Genomic DNA, 23,551 nt, shown 5'->3' with positions numbered 1-23,551 from the left:
CTGCAAGCCTCGCGCGCCCGGCAGGAGGTCCCACCGGGTGCGCGAGGCTTGGGGCGGCAGCCTGTCGCCCGAAACACGGGGAGCCCTCGGGAGGGCTCCCCCTGCTTCGGGCGAGTGTCTGCAAGCCTCGCGCACCCGGCAGGAGGTCCCACCGGGTGCGCGAGGCTTGGGGCGGCAGCGGACTGCTTGCGCGCACCTAGAAGCTTGGGGCGCGCTCAGCTCAGCACCCCCAAGCTTCTAGGTGCGCGCGAGCAGTCCGCTGCCGCCCCAAGCCTCGCGGACCCGGTGGGACCTCCTGCCGGGTCCGCGAGGCTTGGGGCGGCAGCGGACTGCTTGCGCGCACGCAGAAGCTTGGGGCGGGCTGAGCTCAGCACGCCCCAAGCTCCTGGTGTAGCGCAGCGATCCGCTAACCCTCGGAGAGCTCCGCGGCTTTCCCAAGGCTAGCGGACTGCTTGCCGGCAAGCAGAAGCTTGGGGCGCGCTGACCTCAGCTCGCCCCAAGCTTCTGGATTAGTGCAGGGGTCCGCTAGCCCTGGGAGAGGCGCCCGGCTCTCCCACGCTAGCGGAGACCTTGCCGGCACGCAGAAGCTTGGGGCGCGCTGAGCTCCGCACGCCCCAAGCTCCTGGTGTAGCGCAGCGCACCTGGGGGGGAAATAAAATTTTTTTCCTTTATTTCCCCCCAAAAAATCTAGGTGCGTCTTATGGGCCGGTGAGTCTTATGGAGCGAAAAATACGGTATTTTATTTGTCTAGTGTATGCTGAATTCATCATGTTTTGAATGCTTTAGTTTTCAGCATAGAGGAAAATGGTGATATATATATATATATAGAGAGAGAGAGAGAGAATCATAGAGTTGGAAGAGACCACAAGGGCCATCGAGTCCAACCCCCTGCCAAGCATATATATATCCCCCATCTTTCCTCCTAGGATTTGAGGTGGCATACACACTTCCTTTTTTTAGTACCACAACAGCCTTGTGAGGTAGGTTAGGCTTAGAGAATGTGACTGGCTCACAGTCACCCATTGAAGTTCATGGAGGATGAGAGAGGATTTGAACCATAGTCACCCTGGTCCTAGTTCAGCACTCTAACCAAAATCCCACCCTTTGTAATATACTAATCCCTTTACTAATGCATGAGTAAATAAGTTCTGCTTAAAGTGGCATCACAGAGTGCTTCATTGCTTACTCTGTAGTTTGAAAGGATACTTAGCCAAACAGGTGGAACCTGCAACAGAATGTTCCTATTCTAAATGCCAACCCATCAGCCATTCCCTTTTCTAGCATATTTCATCCCTTGGCCCCCCCTCACTCCCCACTGGCCATAAGTATTCTGCGGCTACTAGGCATGTTCAGCGGGGTGTGTGTGTTTTACTCCCTTAAGGTTGTGTGTGTGTTTCCCCCTGCCCCCACTTCTGCAAACCTTGCAGTTTCCCTGATCCCGTTGACACCTCTCTTGTACATACAGTAGATTGTGTTTTGGCTACATAAAGATGAGCCATAAAACGTTTTATGGCATAGAATTATTCTAGTGGATTTTTTTTTGTTCATAACATCACTTGTTTTAATAAATAGGCCACAGTTGTTGTCAGCGAGTTGTCTTTTTAAAACTTGGATTGTCTTTTAAGCTCTTGCCTTTCGCTTTAAGATGTATTGAATATATTGCATAACTCATTCTGGAAAACTGGATTAATAATTCTTGATGCAGTCTTGGCGTGTCAATGTGTGCGCTCACAAATCAAGGTATGAAAACATTTGTGCTTTGTGGGAGCTCCATTACTTTCTTCAGAGAATGACAATTCACAGTCATGACTGAAAAGCAGAAATAAAAGTCTCGACCTCTGAATATTTGAAATTGTTTAGGGATTATCTGCTTCTAAATTAGCTCACATTTATGGGAACAGGAATGGCAGTGATGTGATGCTTAAACAAATATTTTTGCATTGATGGGTGTGTGTGTAACATATGAATAAATTTGTGGATATGATAAAATTATGCTTACTATGACACTTAAATATGTTGTCCAATATTGTGGTTTCAATAGTTTAATTTTACTGTGTGGATTAATCAACAGTGCCTTTTTAAGAAGTGTGTTGTTTTTTTCATTCTTGAATATTATGAACTCTGAGTAGTGTACTTTGCGTTAACCCAAATTCAGTGACTTGTGTAAAATTATACTGACTTAGGCAAATCTGTATGTAGTTATTTTGCATGATTTATTTTGTTTCTGCTGATAATGAGGAACAGCAGAGAGTTAATCAGGGCATTGAAGCCATGTATTTGACCAACAGGAATCCTACTGAGTCTTGTTTACAAATGCCAATTACAGGCCAGAAACGTGCCTCTGGACTCTGTACCAGAGATTGTCTGGTGTATGATCAGCTAATTCAGCTGTGAAAACATTAGGCCACAAACATGAAAGAAAAGCTGGTTTCAGGAAGTAAATCCCTGGCTACTTCTAGCAACTCCATAGTGGGGATTTATAACGAGCTAAGATTTTACAAGGCATCCTATGTAAAATGCTGTTTGTTGCTCCAACACAAAACATTGTCTATCAAAATGTTTGGTGGGCAGGAAACATGAGACTGGAGGCAATTGTTGAAATCATTATAAATAGCCTTACAGTGCAACCCAAACCCAAGATTCACTGGGATGAGTGAGTTCAGAACCAGTGTTGGAAACTCAGAAATGGTGACTGTAACCTTGGTTTAAGGAGCCAAAATGGAATGTTGAATTCCATTAAAGTTTGAAAATACATATGCTGTACATGCGCCAGTGGTTCGGAATACACAGTGGATGTTGATAGATAAGTCACCTAAATGTATCGTTTGAGTTTTTGACCATTCATTGAGTTACCAACATTGGTATACAGTGGTACCTCAGGTTAAGTACTTAATTCGTTCTGGAGGTCCGTACTTAACCTGAAGCATCACTTTAGCTAATGGGGCCTGCTGCTGCTGCCGCGCCACCAGAGCAAAATTTCTGTTCTCATCCTGAAGCAAAGTTCTTAACCTGAAGCACTATTTCTGGGTTAGCGGAGTCTGTAACCTGAAGTGTATGTAACCTGAAGCGTATGTAACCCGAGGTACCACCGTATAAATGGCAACATTTACACTTTATAAACTCTTCCCCCACCCCCGGCATTTAATCTTCTAAAAAGAAAAAAGGCATTTTGTTTTGAGGAACCTCTTCTGTATGTAAGTTCTCACTGTCATGAAACCATTCCTCTTTTCAGCCATTCCACTTCCTTGTTTAATCTTTTATCCTGAGAGTTTACATCCTCCAAATACTTGTGGTGTCTGTTAACATGTATCACTTCCCATTCCCTCATAAATGCTTGCAGGAAACCTTCTGTTCTTGACATCATTCTAAGTGCTTTGTCATGCAATATGTAGTATCTGAGTTAGTTTATCCACAGATAGGTTCAGTTTATGGGGCTCTTGAAAGCGACTTCTACGGCCATCCATTTTTAATTGAATGATTTCTCTCTTTCAGTTTGTGAGCTACACATTATCTCTTCCCTTAAATCTTTTAGGAAGTCTCTCTACTCCCCCCCCCCATCACTTTATTGGTTTGCTTTGTTCTTTTTTCCTCATTCTTCTCCTTTTGATAGGAATTTGAAGAGTGAGGCTATTTTCCCTCTGGAATCTATAAATTTTATAGCAATGATTTACCTTTATAAATGAGCTCCTTTATTATTATTATTTTTCCAGCGGAGATTAAAAGTGCAGGTCAATTAAACTGTGGAATATGGAGGAGAGAAAGTACATGCTGGAGCACGTTTTACTCTCATAAAATGTCAGATGCCATTAAGGTTTGCACTTTTGTGTTTTATGAGCGGCTTGCAAACAGATCTGTCGCTTTTATGATGTGGTTGTATTTTGTTGCCGAAGAGATCATTTGACGCCTTTTCGGATAAGCCTAGCTGTTCAAAAAGGGATGTCAAAAACTTTATCTTGGTATTTCCTCACCTGGAAAGGGCATGCTGGCTTGGAGCCCAACTCTCCTCCTGTGAATGGAGCAGGGCTTTCCAACCTCCCTCTTGCCTCTTCCCAAAATCAAATCCTGGGGATTGTTGTCTTGTTGGGGGTAGGGGGCAGTCAGGAGGATGGCAAATGGAAGGGGAGTTTGAAGAAATAATACCTATTCTTAGGGGATGGCCCAAGACATTTTGGCACCTGAGGCAAACCACAAAATGGTGCCTCCCTCCCCACTGGGGAGGAAGGGGTTGGGCCTTTACATAAGGTGTATACATAACATACACAAGCAGTGTTAGAAAGTCAGATTTATAAACTAGGCATCAAGATCCAATGATCCCCAAGCATGGTGGAGATGTCAGGCACTGTCCTGGAGCCCAGGCATCTTCACTTGGTCGCAAGTGGACAATAGCCAAGTGCAGAATGTGCCTGGCACTTGGTTAATTTCGAACATTGGGAACAAGGGGAAGGGATAAATATCTAAATTGGGACCTGCTGCCCCTTTGGATTCTGCTGCCTGAGGCGGTTGCCTCACCTTGCCTTGCGCCTGGGCCGGCCCCGCCTATCTTTTGCTTGAACGGAGGAGAAACTTCGGGTCCAAGCCTCTTGTTTTTCCAAATCTAAATGAACGGACTGACTTAACTGCTTTGGCTTCTTGCAATTTTATGCTATTTCCAAGCTGTTTTAACAAGGCTCCTTAGTGAGCAGGCCTTTGACAAATACTCCTGAATTGAAATACTGTTTTGGCAGACTATGAAACTGCAACAAGTTATAGGCAGCTTTGTGTGCTACCATTTCTTTCCCACGGCATTACTGTGGTATCTGAGAACTGAATAGGAATATTGTGTGTGCTTCTTTTTTCCTTAAAGTAGCATTTTTGCGCCATCAGAGCATGAAGTTTGGATTTCCTCCACTTGTCAGTTTTTTACTGGAATATGTTAATGCTGACTTCATTGTCCCTGCCTCCTCTGCAGACTGGATTCTAAAAAATATATACCACCATGGCATTGGCTATTGAATGAGGAAAGATTGTTTATAAAGGGGGATGAGGCTTAGCTTTAAAAAATGTGTTTTCCAAAGTGTGTACCACCTAGGGTTGAAGGGAAGAATTGTAGAAGTCAGAGGTGTAGGACCCATTGTAGTTAGTCAAAACATCACTGAAATCCCATTGATTTTGATGGACAGTTAGTTCAACTAACTTAGTCTGGATCCACTCCAAGTTTTTCAGTTCTTCAAACTCCTTCCTCCTTCAGCACCCTCTCTTTACTTTCTTACTTAATTGTCTCCACAACTATTCTTTTTTCAGTTCACTTTTTCTCTTGTTCTTGACAGGATGAATATGCCGTATTTTTCGCTCTGTAAGACGCACCTGACCATAAGTTGCACCTAGTTTTAGAGGAGGAGAAGAAGAAAAAGAATATTCTCTCGTTCTCTGCGCAGTGCCTCTCTAGCAAAGCGGGAGGAGAAATGGAAGGGGCTCTGTTTCTCCTCCCGCTTTGCTGAAGGGGCACTGTTCAGCTTTCCCTCTCTGCGCAGCGCCTCTTTAGCACTGAAGAGGCGCTGCGCAGAGAGGGAAAGATGCGCAGCGCCTCTCCAGCGAAGCGAAGTCGGAATAGATCCCTATTGCTGTTCTGGCTTCTGGGATAGTCATGCCAAGCCTTTTCAGGGCAGGGGGAGCGTTCCTCCCGTTGCCCTGAAGAGGCTTCAGCAATAGCTGCGCAGCCTGCATTTGCTCCATAAGACGCACACACATTTTATCTTATTCTTTAGGAGGGGAAAAGTGTGTCTTATAGAGTGAAAAATACGGTATGTGTTGGTTTACTCGCATTTCCCCCGTACCCAGATCAGCATTTGAAACTCCCATTGTTCTAGGCGTATTTTGTGACAGTGAATTTCATTAGTGTGAGCAGTTTCTTAGTTCTGGCAGCAGTACTGAGCCTAAGATTTCAGATTAAAACTGCCACTGCTGGAATGAAAGGAGGACCTTTTTCCGCCTCCCCACTCTCTGAGGACTAGAGAAAGGACCCTTAAAAGAATATTACGGGGTTGGGCAGGGGAAGTATGGCTTTGTTTTTTGCAGTCTTCAGATGAGGACTAGACCATGTGAAAAATGAATATAAGATTTTAGCTGCAGTTCGTTCATTTTCAGCTTTGTATTCTTGCTATAAAAAAAGCATGCCTAGACATTCCGTTGCGGTGCCCATAACCCAGGTTTAAGATGCCATTTAGCTCCTGTCTTTCCTACGTGTTTCTAACACTGACCCAGATCCTGCCTCCTGTCTTTTAATGACTTCATTCATAGCTACTGTACCCTGAAACTATAAAAGTAAGAACCATGTTGAGCATCTATATATATATCTATATTTCTCTATATCTCCATCTCTCTATTTCTATCTCTGTCTATATCTCACTTGCACAATACATGCACTGTTAATGTGCAGCAGTCAAAAGCTTCTGCCATCGTGTACAAACTTGAAAATGCTTTTCTTAAAATGCTTCTATAGGATGGATTGATATTTCCTTAGAGCTGAAAAAGGTGGCTTGAAAGGAGGATTGTTACTCATGATATGCATGCTGGTCCAACTTTACCCCTCTAGTGTCAAGAGTGAGCCAACAGTACATCACACTAAGTTAACTCTTTATTAGAAAAACAGGGTCTGCTCAGGAATGCCAGGCCTAATGAGCACAGCAACTCTTCTTTGTTAGTCTTGCCCCTATGAGGCAGCTGTGGAGAATGAAGGTCCCCACCTTAAGTATCCTCCTCTCCTGCATCTTTCCCAAGCGATCTGAGACTGCTCCTGCATGTCTGCCTTTGCTCCTCTTGCTTTATGCCTCTTCTGGTTCTGGAGACCAAGGGGGAGGGGAACTTGTTGCAGCAGGAGGGGGAGACACACATGCCTCTTCACCAGCCTGACTCATCTCTGCCTCTCGGTCCTTCTCATCTCCTCCTTCTGATTCTGGGCTTTCCTCTGCCACGAACTCTCCCTGCTCAGCAAGCCCTGTTACCTCTTCAGCTTCCGACACCTCCTCCAAATCTTCTCCCTCCTCTTCCTCTGACCACTTCCCTTTGGGAGTTCCCCAGCTGGTTCCTCCCACCATTCCTCTTCGTCCAACCAGTCCATGACACCTAGTAAATATGTTTTGTAGGTTTTATATTTTGGAAACTTGGTTGAACAGGGATCTATAGCAAGCTCTTTCTCAAACCGCATTCACTTTTCTGAAAACTATTATATGTATACAGCCTTGCATTCTTGGCCTGTGAGTTTATAAATCTTGATTTTTCTTTTGGCTTTGTCTCTAATGTTCAGAGAACTGCGCTGTCTAATTTTGTTCTTTTGTGCTTGGTTGGGAGGTGGGTACAGATCAGAAGGTGGAGAACTGCTTTGATACTAGAGTACTGAGAAAAATAATTGTCTATTTAGTCTGTAGTGTGACAGCTGTGTTTATCCAAAGGATGCTGGCATATTTTGAGGTCAAATATTGCTGGTAAAATGTGTGCTATTTTCCTGAAATCCAAAGGGAAGGCTAGATGCCTCTGCCAGATTAGACATTTGAAAACAAATTGTTTTACACAGTATGTGGGACGGAATATCAGACTACATGGGAGATTTAAATTAAGGACCAGGAGCGTATCTCATTGTTTGAAGTGCTTCCTTGTCCTTAACCTATGCAGCAAAGGGGAAGAATTTGGAAGCTTTCACATTTGCTTCTAGTTAACCCTGGTTAAAACAAGCCAACCATGGTTTCTGAAGCTAGCTTATTTAAATTAACCATAAGTAATGTTAACAATAGTTCCATGGGTTCAATAATATCTGAAGCCACAGTTATCTAAAAGCAGAAATGAAAGCTTCTAAGCTTCTCCTCTTGGCCGTATGAGAAGGGAAGAGCATAAGTCTAGGAGGAGGCTAGTTTCGTTCATGTCTTGCTATACCACAGTTTAGCATGAGGTCCAAATGGAGCGAATGAGATCCAGTAGGGATCTCCATGTTACTTTTGAATGCTATTTCTAAACCCTTTTAGGGGATGAGACTCACTAACCATAGTTAATGAGGCCACTGTGTGTCGTAGAATCCTGTGAAAGACCCTAGATTATGCTGGAGTACCCAACTTATATGCAGAATTCATCATGCGAAAGGCTGGGCTGGATGAATCCCCAGCCGGAATTAAGATTGCCGGAAGAAATATCAACAACCTCAGATATGCAGATGATACAACCTTGATGGCAGAAAGTGAGGAGGAATTAAAGAACCTTTTAATGAGGGTGAAAGAGGAGAGCGCAAAATATGGTTTGAAGCTCAGCATCAAAAAAACGAAGATCATGACCGCTGGTTCCATCACCTCCTGGCAAATAGAAGGGGAAGAAATAGAGGCAGTGAGAGATTTTACTTTCTTGGGCTCCATGATCACTGCAGATGGTGACAGCAGCCACGAAATTAAGAGACGCCTGCTTCTGTGGAGAAAAGCAATGACAAACCTAGACAGCATCTTAAAAAGCAGAGACATCACCTTGCCAACAAATGTCCGTATAGTTAAAGCTATGGTTTTCCCAGTAGTGATGTACGGAAGTGAGAGCTGGACCATAAAGAAGGCTGATCGCCGAAGAATTGATGCTTTTGAATTACGGTGCTGGAGGAGACTCTTGAGAGTCCCATGGACTGCAAGAAGATCAAATCTATCCATTCTTAAGGCAATCAGCCCTGAGTGCTCACTGGAAGGAGAGATCCTGAAGCTGAGACTCCAATACTTTGGCCACCTCATGAGAAGAGAAGACTCCCTGGAAAAGACCCTGATGTTGGGAAAGATGGAGGGCACAAGGAGAAGGGGACGACAGAGGACAAGATGGTTGGACAGTGTTGTCGAGGCTACCAGCATGAGTTTGACCAAACTGTGGAGGCGGTGGACGACAGGAGTGCCTGGCATGCTCTGGTCCATGGGGTCACGAAGAGTCGGACACGACTAAACAGCAGCAACAACAAAGTTGAACTAAAACCAGTTCACTCCTGGACTAAATTGATCATCTACCCTTGTATGTGTTGCAGCATTTATGTGTGCAGAGTGGCACAGTAGTAGAGCATGTAAAAAAACATACCCTTTTGTGTGTGTTTTACAGTGCTTCACATGTATAAAAAACAACATCCCCTCTATCATCTTAGGAAATATTTCTCACTGAAGCTGTTTGTGTAGGTTTCCTACAAATTCAACGTAAAGTATAGCACATTTCCATTTTGATTAGCTTTATTCCTCTTAAATGCGGTGTTAAAATGGTCCATTAGTAGTATCTCTTGCTCTCCACTTCAGGAATTCTTTCACACCATTAGCAATGAAAATGGACTACTGTTTGACTTACACGTTGTGTGGCTGTCCTGAACATCTAATATATCAAATTAACCCTTTGAAATGTGCTGTGATTTGGCATCACTTTTCTAGCAGCAGTGATTTGCATTCCTGGCTTTACAGCCTTGTTGAACCAGCAGAGCCTCGTACACTCCAAAACTTACCAAAAAAATCCCACTTAGCATGCATACTACTATTGCAGTATTGTAATATAGTGAGAATAACTGAAAGCTGTTTATTTTCCGTCTCAATGAGCTAGCAGCTAATTTTGGTACTTAAGATCCTGGTTTTCATTTCTGTTCCCTGAAACAACTGTAAACTTAGATCTGCGGCAATGCCAAGTTAAAACAAAGCACCTTGGGTGTATGCCGTTGTGAATTTGGTGCAACCTGTGCCATCTGGCAAGAAATGAAAGTATCTTCCCTGAATATTGAATTCATTTGTCCGCTTGTATAGTACTGTACTAGAATACACATGTTGTTGTTGTTTGTTTGTTTTGTCTTTTGGCCATATGTTAAAATAGATGGGGGGGTTGGGGGGAACCCTGTATGAGCATTTTTATCTATACATCTGATGACTTTCCATATTGTATCTGATAAAATGGGCTCTATTCCATGCAAACGATAAAAGCCTGCTGAACCACGCCAATCGCCCATCAAGTTCAGTATCCTGTTCTCAAAGAGCCCTATGTGAATGGCATTTTCTCCTTTCTCTCTCTCATTGCACTGGTGTCTACATTCTCCTTGGGGACTGGGCACACATGTCTGGATTCTTCCACAGTGATGCCTGGAAAGAAATCTGATTACTCGTTACGCACATCTTGCTTGGCTTTCACATGAAAGAGTGTGTGTGTGAGTACAAAATCTTCCAGCTGATACAACAGTTTTATTTATGGTATATATATAAAAAATGCCAGCGTTAAAAGACATTCTTGTAAATCAGTGTTGGCCAAAGTTGGGTCTCCAGCTGTTTTTGGACTACAACTCCCATCATCCCTGACCCCTGGTCCTACAAGCAAGAGATGATGGGAGTAGTCCAAAAACAGCTGGAGACCCAACTTTGGCCAACACTGGTAAGTGCTGACTTGGGGGGGAAAAGCTTGCCTAAAATTTTACAGAAGGCACACCTTGGTTTTCACAAACCAATGGTGAATCAGTAAAATCTTCGCAATGATAGCACATGGGTAATATTGGTTACTCAGCTGATTGAGAGCGGAACTGTAAGATTCAGATGAAATCCTAAATACATTTTCTTGTAGGTCCATTGAACTTGTAGAGATTCAGTGTTGTTGTAAATTGGATTTTACACTGCGAAGCAGAATGGTATGTAGAATTTCTAAGCTGTATCTGATGTGATGGAACTGAAACCTATCTGTGCCTTTACTCTTAAGTCATTTGCTGCTTTTCATGTTACTGGAAGAACACGCCCCCCCCCCCCGGACTTTACATTTACATTGTGGTGAACACAATGTGTATTTCTGTTGCTTGTTACTTTTTAAATGTCCCTACTTTGTAACTGAATACAAAGGAAAGCGGAAGATTGACAACTTAGTAAAACGCTCCTTAAATGTGCTTTTCAGACCGACACTAAATACAAGCTTAGACATACTTTGACTAAGTGCCAGAAATCATTTGGATTTGAAGCAGGCAGTGAGCGCAGTGTTTCTGGAGAGATGGGAAACTAAAAATACTTCCTCTTTTGAGCTGCTAAATATTGATCCTAGGTGCCAATACGTTTTAAAATAGCTTTTATTTTTATTTTTGTGGATTCGTTTCGGCGTTAACCAGAGTCTAGCTTTGGATGAATGCCCTTTTTCTAATTAGATGATGAAAAATGTTCTATGCTGTGCACAGTAGGAAAGTAGGGCTGTGTTCTTGAAACATCCAAACAAGCAAATGTGGAAGTTAAAATCATACTGCCGATCAAAACTCAGTGGGGATTCTTTTTGCAGCCTCTTCTAAAGCATCTATTTTTCCTTTTCATAAAGGCAAATCTGTCAAGCCTTTCATATTTGCTCCTACATGATGAGAGATGACACTGGCTCAGCTGATAAATTTTGGTTCTTTATCTCTCCTCTCGCTGTCTTTTGCGCAGATAATCAATCCCTTCTCTTAACATTGCTTGGCTTTTTGCCACTCATAAGGTTTTGCATGCTTTGCCTTCAGCACTGTAGAGTACTGAAATGCCTGTCACCACCCTGTGTTAGAAATTCAGGTGTATAAGCTAATGGCACCCCAACCCCAGGTTACGGTTGTTGCAACAGAATGTCAAGGCACCATTCCCCCCCCCCCATCACGTTTATTATTGTTGTTGTTGTTGTTCATTTCATTTCTATACTTCTTTATATTTTAAAGAAAAGATTTCAAAAGCGCATTGCATTTAAAAAAACCCAGAATAAAACAAATTCAAGCTTCAAGGAGAATATTTCAGATCCTTCTCTAAGTTACACTTTGCTTTCCCCATATTTTTTTTGTCTACTTATATAAGGTAAAGGGACCCCTGACCATTAGGTCCAGTCGTGACCGACTCTGGGGTTGCTGCGCTCATCTCGCTTTATTGGCCAAGGGAGCCGGCGTACAGCGTCCGGGTCATGTGGCCAGCATAACTAAGCCGCTTCTGGCGAACCAGAGCAGCGCACGGAAACACCGTTTACCTTCCCGCCGGAGCGGTACCTATTTATCTACTTGCACTTTGACGTGCTTTCAAACTGCTAGGTTGGCAGGAGCAGGGACCGAGCAACGGGAGCTCACCCCATCAAGGGGATTCGAACCACCGACCTTCTGATCGGCAAGTCCTAGGCTTTGTGGTTTAACCCACAGCGCCACCCGTGTCCCTCATAGCTGCCCCAAATAGAAGTATTCTAGGAAACCAATGTGATGTAGTGTTCAGAGTGTCAGACCTGGGAGATCAGAGTGCAATTCCCCACTCAGTCTTGAAACTCACCGGGTGATCTTGGCCAGTCATGGCCTCTTAACCTAGCTCTCAGGGTTGTTGTAGGAAGGGGGTGAACCATGTATTTTTTGGAGAAAAAGGTGGGATACAAGTGCGGTAGATAAGCTCTTCTGCTTACCTGCCTAAGAAAACTGGAGGGGCCAGCCAGATGGAGGCGTTCGTCGCCTACCCAGCCTCCAGAGATCTCCATGTGGTCACAATTGCATCCATGCCACTCGCAAAGTGGCACCTGGCTAATTTCTATCACAGAATTCCTGACATGAAGGGAAGGCAAATGTTTTTTAGGAGAGAAACTTCCTCCCCCCCCATTAAGTTCCCAGTTAGCAGAGGATAGGGTGACTAAGGCCTGAGGTTTAGGGAAGGAGCCTGAGTCGTGTTTTGCTTTTGTATTTCATTCCAGAGGACTTGCAGGTTGCCTTGGCAGCACCAGTCTACTATGTGACCCTTGCCCCAATCTTCTAAAAATTCTATGAAGCTCAGAATATATTGGCAGCTACATGTTTCTTCATCCGTGTTGTACGGTGAACCAGTAGTTGCATTTCCAGTTTGGGTCAATATAGAATGCATAGCTGTGTGGCAGTGTTAGAGATTAGCTGGGCTCCAGGCACGTTTTGCTACTGGCGTGGGTCCAGTTGCGACTACGTGGAGATTTCCCGGCACCAGGTTGGCAACCACCTTTTCAAAATCTCTGCCTTAGTCCATAGTACCATTTCCACTGTGTGTGTTTCTCCTTTTTGCATACTGGGACAAGTGAATTATTGCAAGAGCAAGCTACAGTCAAGCGATGCCGTTGAGATCATAGAATTGTAATGTTGGAAGGGACGCCAAGGGTCACCTAGTCCCAGCCCCCTGGCGAACAGGCATTCCGTTGTGGCGACTGTAACTTAGATTTAAGATGCCATTTGGCACTTAACTTATATATCTCAGTTTCTAACACTGGTGTGCCGCTAGCAAAAAGAAGCAGATTGTTCACTTTGCTGCAGAAGACTTTCAAGCCAACACTGACTGAGGTCAACTGAATTGACAGAATTGGCCGCCCTACATTCATATGTGCTCCTTTCTCTCATCATAATGGGGATGTAATATGCCATGTACTTGGGTAGTTTGAGTATTACATATATACTAGAAAGGTGGGACATACAGTGGTACCTCGGGTTACATGTGCTTCAGGTTACATACGCTTCAGGTTACAGACTCCGCTAACCCAGAAATAGTGTTTCAGGTTAAGAACTTTGCTTCAGGATGAGAACAGAAATCGTGCAGCGGCGGCGCAGCAGCAGCAGCAAGGAGGCCCCATTAGCTAAAGTGGTGCTTCAGGTTAAGAACAGTTTCAGGTTAAGTACGGACCTCCGGAACGAATTAAGTACTTAACCCGAGGTACCACTGTACATATTTGCAATAAATAAGCAAGCAAAATCTTTCTGGGTATTGAAGCTAATTATATCACTTTTTGGAAGTGACTAGCAAGGGCTCCTTATCTTTCCTGTTCCTTTTGATATTTGTGTCTCATTATTCTCATTTGTAACCTTGAGGCTCAAGTACTGTAATGCATTCGTCGAAGGGCTTCTTGTTATTGCCTGGAAGCTTCAGCTGCTGGGAACATGTTGACCTGCCTCTTGGCAAGGTGAGCTCCACTGCGAGTATTTTCTAGCAGAGCTGTGGTTCTCTGGTGAATTGCGTGTTTCATGCACAATACAAGGAGCTGGTTTTTTTGTTTTTGTTTTAACTTGTAAAGCCTCTTGCCCTTTTGCCTCATCCCGATCTCTAAAGAATGAAGCAGCAAAGGTTTATGCATGACAGACTCACACTTGGGCTTCTGAGGTGAAATTGGAAAGAACGCTGTATGTATCTCAACTGTAAAGTCTGTTCACAAGCTGTGCCCACGGTAAAGTTTTGTGGGCACCTATAGGTATGGGTTCGGGACGCAGGTGGCGCTGTGGGTTAAACCACAAAGCCTAGGACTTGCCGATCAGAAGATCGGTGGTTCGAATCCCCGTGACGGGGTGAGCACCCGTTGCTCGGTCCCTGCTCCTGCCAACCTAGCAGTTCGAAAGTACGTCAAAGTGAAAGTAGATAAATAGGTACCGCTCCGGCGGGAAGGTAAACGGCATTTCCGTGCGCTGCTCTGGTTCGCCAGAAGTGGCTTAGTCATGCTGGCCACATGACCCGGAAGCTGTACGCTGGCTCCGTCGGCCAATAAAGCGAGATGAGCGTCGCAACCCCAGAGTCGGTCACGACTGGACCTAATGGTCAGTGGTCCCTTTACCTATAGATATGGGTTAACCATGATTTAATCATTTATGGTTTGTTTGGACAGAAACAAACCACAAGCCCAAGGTTCAAATGTTGCAACAAGCTGTACCCTGGCTTGTTTCCTAGCAGCAACAGATGTGGAGTGAGAATTTTTAAGCAGTGTGTATTGGCACACTATGTGTCCACATTAAATCATTTTAAGCATATGCTCAGTGTGTTGTGCAAATCTGACCAGTGACGGGTCCAGTGGTTGAAAAAAAATCTAATCCTGCCTTCGCTCCCTGCTTTTAAGCTAGATTTAAATGAATTAATTAAATTTAATTTTAAATAATTTAACAGGCAACTATTAGAAATGTTCCTGCACATGGTTCTTAACTGCAACACTTCAAATCTCATTACATTTTAATACAATATTCGGATTAGTTTTAAAATTCTTAAGAAGCACAGTCATTGTCTTTGCTTACTTAAATTTTATTCCACTTGCTCTTGCACAACTGCTTATTTCGTTTTCCCTGTTGTTTCTAGTGACCTTTAAACCTTGGACAATAATTAATTAGGGCCTCAGGTGTCTTATATTTCTCCTGTATGCAGGGTTTGAAATTAGCAGGGCGCCAGGGGTACTTCGCACTTAAAGATTCTCGATTTGCAAGCACCTCAAAAAGTCTGGTGCCATTCTTTTGCACCTGCCTGACACTCAATGATTACTGAAATGTATGGTATGTGCTTTGAAGCCTCAAAATTTATTTTAGCGACAGACTATATGTTAAGGAGTTGAACAATAACAAGTAAAGTGTTTTGCAAACTGAAGTATGGTAGCAATATTTTATTGTAAACACCAAATTAAACATGTATTAACAATTTCTGTTAAAAATGTAATATTAACAAAGTGTCACTTATGTGAATTGCGTATTAGTTCATGGTTATAAAATTAATAAAAAGTGTTATACACACCCACACACCCACACACCCACACCCATACACACCAATGGCAACTAGACATTCTGTTTTGGTGCCCACAACCCAGATCGCAGGAGCCATTTGGCTCCTAGCTTTTCTATCCCAGTTTCTAACACTTCCTGCATGTCTGTCTGTCCTCAAATTTCTTTTCGGCTTGAATCCAGGACCCCACAAATATGGTTGCCACAGTTGCCATGGTGACCAGGAATGTAATTCTGGCGGCCAGAGCTTGGGATGGAGTACTGAGAAAAGAGAAGTCAGTATTTTGCCCTTCTGTATTTTGTAACTGCTAGCAGTTTTCCCCATTAAGCTCCGCTAAACTGTGCTGCAAGGCTTTAATTCTGCCACTCCCCTGCTGTACTCCCAATTGATTGACTGAGTAGGAGTCGCTAGCATCAAATTTAAACTCCTTTTCTACTTCCCATTTCTCTGCAAGTGTTTGTTTGCTACTCTCTGCTGCAATCTCCTAACTTCTCCACTTCAGGAAAGTTGTTTTGCCTTGTCCAACCTCCCCCACCCCCTCCGTTTCCTTGGGACTTGTCTGCTGCAGAGACCGCTTCCAGCTGGCTTCCATCACTGGATGAAATCTCTCCCCACCACTTACTTTGAGAAAACACCAAACTTGCTCCAGTTGCTTGAGATCCAGTTACAAAAAAACAACAACCCCAAAGCAAAAGCCAGTTCATGTAGAACAAAGTTTTTGTGCAGACTTCTTGTTCTTCTTCTTTGCTTTGTTCTTGAGGGGGGTGCGTTTGTTTTTTGTGAAAAGCAGCTGGATAGGAGTTGGAGGGTATAAACCAGGACTGAAATCTTTGGGCAGAAAGGCTGTGTTTGTAGTTGTTTGCAGTATATTTTCAAGGGAATTGGGGGTGGGGGAGTGTAATTTCTAAAAAGAGAAGGACAGGGACTTAGGCCTATGGAAAACCAATCCATTGGCTATTAAGCAGTTCTCTGTAATTCTGTGGGTGGTGAACTGATCTTGCTCAGTGGAAAGGGAAGGGAATTCTGCATGTGCTCAGAAGCACTTTTAGTATATTTCCTCTGGGCAATATTAAAAAATTCTAGCTGCTAAGCTACAGACCTTTGTTGCTCTTTCTATCCCTGTGTTTTTCCTATGTGTTTAACATCATACTGAGCTGAATAACTATTCCAGTACATCAACTCCTGAAGAAACCTTTCTTTGTTTAGTTGGACAAAATGAACGCCTCTGGGGAGCGCAGCCCTTGCATAATGGATCTTTATAATGTAAACTTGCTCTGATGGAAACTTATTAGTATCCAACCATTGTTTGCCTTGAGGTTGAAACCTCAAATGAAGAGAGAGAAATTAGGAGACTTCTGAAGGCTGTGTAACTACACCAAACACCCCTTAAGCATCGTAAGCTGCGGGGAAAACCTCAACCAGAGCACCCCCTTCGTTTGATTTGATCCGTAGCATTGGATGAATTGCTCAGACACTAACACAGATGACAGAGCTAGCTTGGCAGAAACGAAGTCTGTGCAGAAACTGGCCCTCATTTTGTATGCTGTAGCAACTTCTCAACTTGACTACCCTAAAGTACTCTCTGTGCGGCTGCACTTGAAGATGAGAAGGAAACCTCAGCTAGTCCAGAATGTTTCGTTGTTGTCTGGGCCCTAGACATGGAGCGTATTACACCAGTTTTGTGAGAGCTGTGTTGGATTCTTGTTCATTTCAATGCCAGATTCAAGGTGCTGATCTTGACCCTTTAAAGCCGTAAATGGCCTGCATCAGGAATATTTGAGGCGACTACCCTATGAACAGGGACGCGGGTGGCGCTGTGGGTTAAACCACAGAGCCTAGGACTTGCCAATCAGAAGGTTGGCGGTTCGAATCCCCGTGACGGGGTGAGCTCCCGTTGCTCAGTCCATGCTCCTGCCAACCTAGCACGTCAAAGTGCAAGTAGATAAATAGGTACTGCTTTGGCGGGAAAGTAAACGGCGTTTCCGTGCACTGCTCTGGTTTGCCAGAAGCGGTTTAGTCATGCTGGCGACATGACCTGGAAGCTGTATGCTGGCTCCCTCGGCCAATAAAGCGAGATGAGTGCCGCAACCCCAGAGTCGGTCACGACTGGACCTAATGGTCAGGGGTCCCTTTACCTTTACTCTATGAACTACCCAAAGAATTCAGATACCCCTATTGCAGGTGAGATAGTAATCTGCTAGAAGGAGCATTTGCTGTAGTTGCCTTCTGCTTGAAGGAAATGTTCTGTCTTTACCCAGCCTTGGACTCTTATAGAAGACCAGATGAACCCTTTTTATTTTACGTGGCCTATTACATAATTGTCTACTTGACTGCTTTGCTTATTTTTAATTTGGAGGCAGAGAAACTCGGAACAGCAATTGCAGGAAGTAGTTGCAGGCAAAATTGTCCCCCTCCAACAGTGAGGCCACTCTCTCTCATGTTTTGTTCCCGCTTTTCCACACACACATCCCCCAAGCTGACTGGTACTGTACAATGCTGCTCTTTAATCTCATGTTACCGCACCGCCACCATCAGCAGACCCAAGACCTGGGGCCTTGCTTCCCTTCAGGCCCACTCCCAACAGTAGCCCCTGGGAGGGCATGTATTTTCTCTCCCAACCCTCTCTATTATAGGAAGAAGAAGATCAACAGAAGTCTCTGATTCCATGGTTCTTTGTACATGGTGGTTGATGTTGCCTGGCCCAGACCTGAAAAGAGGGTTAAATCTGCTAGGATCAAGGAATATAAATAAATGTCAATTGTTCACATTTCTCTGCATGAGTTTGTAGCCTTCGCCTGATACTTCCCTAGGGACAATATGGGGGAAAAAAACTCTTATCCCATTAAGTGCCTGTTTTTGGAGCTTTCTGAAGCAGGGAGGTTTTGGGGATTATATAGTGCAGCTTTTTTCATCCTGTTCCCCTCCAGACATTTTGAGGCCCAACTCTCAGCATCCCTGATCATTAGCCATGCCATCTGGGGCATGGCTTGTAGGGTTGTAGTCCGAAACAGCTGGAGGGTACCAAATTGGCCCTTGATAGGCATGCTATTGTTTCAGTGATATCCTTATTCACTGCCCCAGTGAAACAAGCAAATATTTATTCTTTTGCTTTGTGTGTCATCAGCTTTAATAGCAAGGCAGAAGTTCATTCTAGCTTGCTACCAAATTGACCAGGAGTCTCTTCTGTTTGTGTTAATTAAGCAGAAGAGAAGAAAATAACCCCTAGAAAGCAGTCCTTAGTTTTCCAAATTAATAATTGATTTGTTTACAACAATGCAAAACTTGAAAGTATTTCTAAAGAGATTTTGTAATATGATTATTATTATTTTTAATTGTCCTACATATCTTGGTATACTAAGGCAGAATTATTGAATTTGAATGGAACGTGCATTCTACAGAACTAATTTGCATGTGCTGAATTACACTAAATAAGCAGCTGTTGCCACATCTAATTTCTAGGACTGTACAAAGGATGGACAGTAGCAAGGTCCACAAAATTTGGCTGTACCTGGTAGCTAGCTGGAACCTTTGGCTTTCTACCAACTCACAGGTCCTGCTCTGAACAGGAGAGTTAAGGTTCACTGGAAAACAGTTTGTAAAAACAAGAAACAAAACCACTGGTCTGCTGGTGCCCAGGGATTCACATATCAGCATAGGTGCTTTAGTGGTAGAATTTGTATTTTAGGTCAGTGTTGCATTATTTAGGCTGTTAAATTCACATGCTAATATGAAATAATGAATAACAATGAATTAAAAAACAGCAACAGCAGTCATTTCCTTTTTTGCCGTTCTGCCCTGCTTCTGATCCCTGGCGCTATGACTGTGTTTAAAACGACGGGAATGGCTGGGTCTATTATTACTGTATGTTTGTTCAGCCAGAAAGTTAAATTCCTGTTCCTCCTGTTTGTTACATGCTTGTTAATGATCATCGATCAGGGCATACAAGTCCAGGAGAGATGGAAAGGCAATTACCCAGCTAGATAAATACTGTGGATGGTAGCAGCAGGTTCAGTCTCAGACTCAGGTTGTTTTGAAAAACAAAAGAAAAGAGTGGGATAAAAATAATCGAGGTTATATATATATATATATATATATATATATATATATATATGCTTTCGTAGATTTTCACGGGTATAGGAATGCAGGTTTTGGTGTCTTCGGGTGTCTTCCCGTGTAAGAGTCGGGGTGTCTGTGCGACGTTTCGACGAGGTCTCACTCGTCATCTTCAGGCTGGTGCTTTCGGCTTCTTGTTACTGGAACAGGCTCTGTTCCAGTAACAAGAAGCCGAAAGCACCAGCCTGAAGATGACGAGTGAGACCTCGTCGAAACGTCGCACAGACACCCCGACTCTTACACGGGAAGACACCCGAAGACACCAAAACCTGCATATATATATATATATATATATATATATATGGTTTGACAGATCAGATCAAGGGCCCTTGCATTATGTATCAAACGATAAAGCAACAGAAGTAATAAAAAAGGCAAGATCAGTTGCATCAACAATTGGCTTTTCCATGGAAGATAGAAAAATGTGAGATTGCAGAAGAATTAGAAGTTCGTTTAAAGTTATGTCTTTGAAATAGTTTGCTATCCTTGAGTTTGCTTTCAAGTATGCAGTAATAAAAGGTGGGGCATTTTCTTCCAAAGTGATGCAGCGATCTCCCCTATTTGGTTATGTTCTTTTATGTGAGGGGAGGGAGGGCATGAAAAAGACAAGTTTGTTTATTTCCATTACTGCTTAAGTTTTTCTGAGCTAATTCTAAGTCTGGTGCAGTTTGATTCTAGTTGTATCCCATCTACCTTTCCGTTGGACCTGCTTGGCATATATATCATTTAATTGTTTCAGGTTCTGATTGGTAAAGACATGGAACTTTTCATAGTTAAATGGCATTTTGAACAAGTAGTAGTTGTTGTTCATTTAGTTTTTTTGCACATGTTGCATTTAGAATTATGAGTGAGCTTGGCCACACAGAATTGCAAACATTGCAACTGGTGAAAGTGAAGATATTTCCTCCCTCCAATTACTGCTTAGCTTGTCTTTATAATGCTTGTGGCATTGCAGATCTTCGCACTAATCTCTTGGTATCTTGAGGGTTGATACGATATATTTCTTGATTCTTCCTCCTTCTGGAGTGCAAGGAGATCAGCGAAACAATTTGAGGTGTGTGGTACCTGCTCCTCTTCATTTCACAATCCGAAATGATGTAAGAAGATGTAGTGCCTGGCTGATACTACTTATAAAATTAATAAACCAAGACTGCAGCCATTACACATTTCCTAAGTCCCACTGAAAATAGCGGGACTTACTTCTGAGAAGACCTACAACGGATTGTACAACACCAGCAAGATACTAAGGGGGTTCAAGCAAAAAGATGACAAGGACAGATACTGTGTGCATCTTTTGCTCAAAAGTAAAACAATTCACAACTACAAAATGGTGTGAAGTAGTACATTCCTGTGTGCATTATTGTCTTTGAACAGTTTTTAAGTAATGTGGCTTCATGTTTTCTTTCTCTTTCTCTCCCATTAACAGATATAGAAACTAGCTCCTCCAAACATGGGTGAAGTGGAGCAGAGGACAACAGCAGGATCCCGGTTAGGAGTTCAGGAAAATGCCGGGATCAGTACTTTGGAACATGGACAAAAAATGCCCACAACCCCTACAGGAAAACTTATTTCTATCAAAGTCCAGATGCTGGATGATGCACAGGAAGCTTTTGAAGTTCCGGTAAGATTTATTGGTTTATTGCTGGCTGGTTACAATTTTATTGTGCACAATATTACTTTTGTATTTTGTGTTTAATGTACACATGGTTTGAAATTGCAATGAGGATCTAGTTACCCATTGTATTTCTCATAGAAAAGTGTACGTTTTAAAGGCTGGTATTATGTTGCATTCTCTTCCATTTTAGGAACCAACGCTTTAATCATAGACAGTCGCACCAAAATACTAGGATGCAAATGAATTAAATTATCTTAAATGAAAAGGTTCTTTTTTAAAAAAAACTAACAAACCAATTAGCTCCTTTGACAATCTTGGAGTGGAATCCCTGTTCTTTTTAATATAATACATTGTGTTCATAAATGGCTCACTAATGAGTTTGTTTCCATTGCCTCGACAAAGGTGGTTACATAACTTCGGTTATCTGAGGACCACTTCTTACAATACTCTTAGTCATTTGGGCACTGATACAAAGTGCACACACATTACGAATTAGTTGTGAATGAAACATGCGCTGAGCTGGAAAGGACTGACCTGCTTCCTTGCCATTCATGAAAACAAGTGGTGATTGCAAGTCATGTGTGGTCCTTATATATAAAGGGGCTAAATATGCTTCTATTACATTATTTATACAGAGAATTCTACAGAATCGTTCTAAGCGCAGTTCAGATTAACAGGTGGGGAACCCTGCAAAATTCATTGGATGTGGTGCAAATTTATGATGGAGCAGAGGACTTGGTTTTTTTGTGGGTTTTTTTTGTCTCTTTATCTGTCTCTCCCCAATCATGTCATAGTGAAAAAGTGAAGAAAAAGGAGAAATGTACCCCCCCATTCCCTCGTACTGCAACTGTTGGCAGGGTTGGGGAGGAGCTTCAGTTTCTTGTGCTGTCTCAGCTGAGCTCAACCACTCAAATCAACTCGCTTGTCCCTCATATTGCCCTTTGTGTGGAAATGCTCTTGACTTGAACTGGTTCAGGAGAGTTTGGGTTAATCCCAACATGTTCTGCAAAGGTAGTTTGACACACACACCCTCCATATTTTCCAGCACTTCACATCTAGACTTCCTGTGTTAACTAGATAGGGTAAATGATATAAAAGCATGGCTGCAAGTTTGGTCTCCTTAATAATGTCTAAATGGTGACTGCATCCCAGTAACAGATTGATAAATGCCTTCCTTAAATGTTTCGGTTCGAAGAACCAATGGAGTGTATGGTTTTCAGATTGGTTAGCATGGTTCTGAATGTCTGGAATGCTAAGAAGAGAACTCTTTCACTCTCTCTCTAGCTGGCTTACGATGTGACCTTAGGGCAGTTGATTAGCCTTACAGGATTGACTTCCCATCTGTTTCAAAGAAGGATTTGCCCTGTATCAGTGCTGTCGTTTTAAGGCATTCCTCCTCATTTTTGACATGAGCAGCCATGAGGTCTTGTTACACAGTTGGCTGATAACACCCAGTCTCAACCAGCAATGGAACCAAGAGCACAAGAACTGTAGAAATGAAAGCTAATATAGCAGTGACAACAGGACTTGCAGGATATGGCTTCACCTGGCCTATGAAGTTCCTCACTCTACTCAGACTGAAAAGCAAGTCCAATCTGTTGTTCAGTAACAGATGGAGCTGCTCTCTCACTGTACATTTCGGCTTGCTTGCTTGCAGTGTTAGAAACTTGGATAGAAAAGCTAGGAGCCAAATGGCTTCTGGGACCTGGGTTGTGGGCGCCAAAACAGACTGTCGAGTCGCCATTTGCGGGGGGTCGGCAACAATTTTTATTTATTCATTTGATAAGTATGAAGTAATACACAATTCACATAAGAGACACATGGTCAATATCACATTTTTATCAAAAATTGTTAATACATGTTTAATTTGGTGTTTACAATAAGAATATTGGTCCCATACTTCAGTTTTCAAAACACTCTACTCTTTATTGTTAAACTCCTTAATGTATTGTCTATCCTTAACATATATTTCAAGGCTTCAAATCATATACATTTCAGTAATCCTTGAGTGTCAGCCAGGCGCAAAAAAAAAAAATGACACCCAGACCTTCTGAGGTGCTTGCAAATGGAGAATCTTTAGGTGCAAAATGCGCCTGGCGCCCTGCTAATTTCGAACCCTGCTTGCTTGCCTCCAGGCTGCTAGTTCTGACTATCACGCAGGGATTCGGTGCTTGAAGCCGGTGCTTCTCACTGAGGGCTTCCTCACCGACTGTATTACACACCATGGACTTGCTGACACTGATTTGATTGGAACTAGGATGGCGATGCATTACCCGAGGTCAACGCTTTCTCCTTTCATTAAGGCTTTGGGAGATGTTAAATTGTATTAAAAGAAATAGCAGAAGTGGTAGTTTCCTAGTTTTCCTGTCGG

At 43.0% G+C, this 23,551-nt stretch overlaps 1 protein-coding gene across 7 annotated transcripts in view; it reads left to right on the top strand.

The window, feature by feature from the left end:
- The window catches only part of FARP1 (FERM, ARH/RhoGEF and pleckstrin domain protein 1), a 184,874-nt gene that overhangs the window by 16,163 nt on the left and 145,160 nt on the right, over window positions 1-23,551 (top strand). For all 7 annotated transcript variants that reach the window (XM_082218578.1, XM_082218581.1, XM_082218580.1 and 4 more), the window contains exon 2: window positions 20,992-21,186. In XM_082218578.1, the coding sequence (XP_082074704.1) occupies window positions 21,016-21,186 (171 nt within the window). In that variant the 5' untranslated portion in view covers window positions 20,992-21,015. The remainder of the gene's footprint in view (window positions 1-20,991; window positions 21,187-23,551) is intronic.

Source organism: Podarcis vaucheri (assembly GCF_965113315.1).
Source record: "Podarcis vaucheri genome assembly, chromosome: 4".
Classification (NCBI taxonomy): domain Eukaryota; kingdom Metazoa; phylum Chordata; class Lepidosauria; order Squamata; family Lacertidae; genus Podarcis; species Podarcis vaucheri.
The sequence above is the reverse complement of the archived record's forward strand: the minus strand, read 5'-3'. Positions and strand labels throughout refer to the sequence as shown.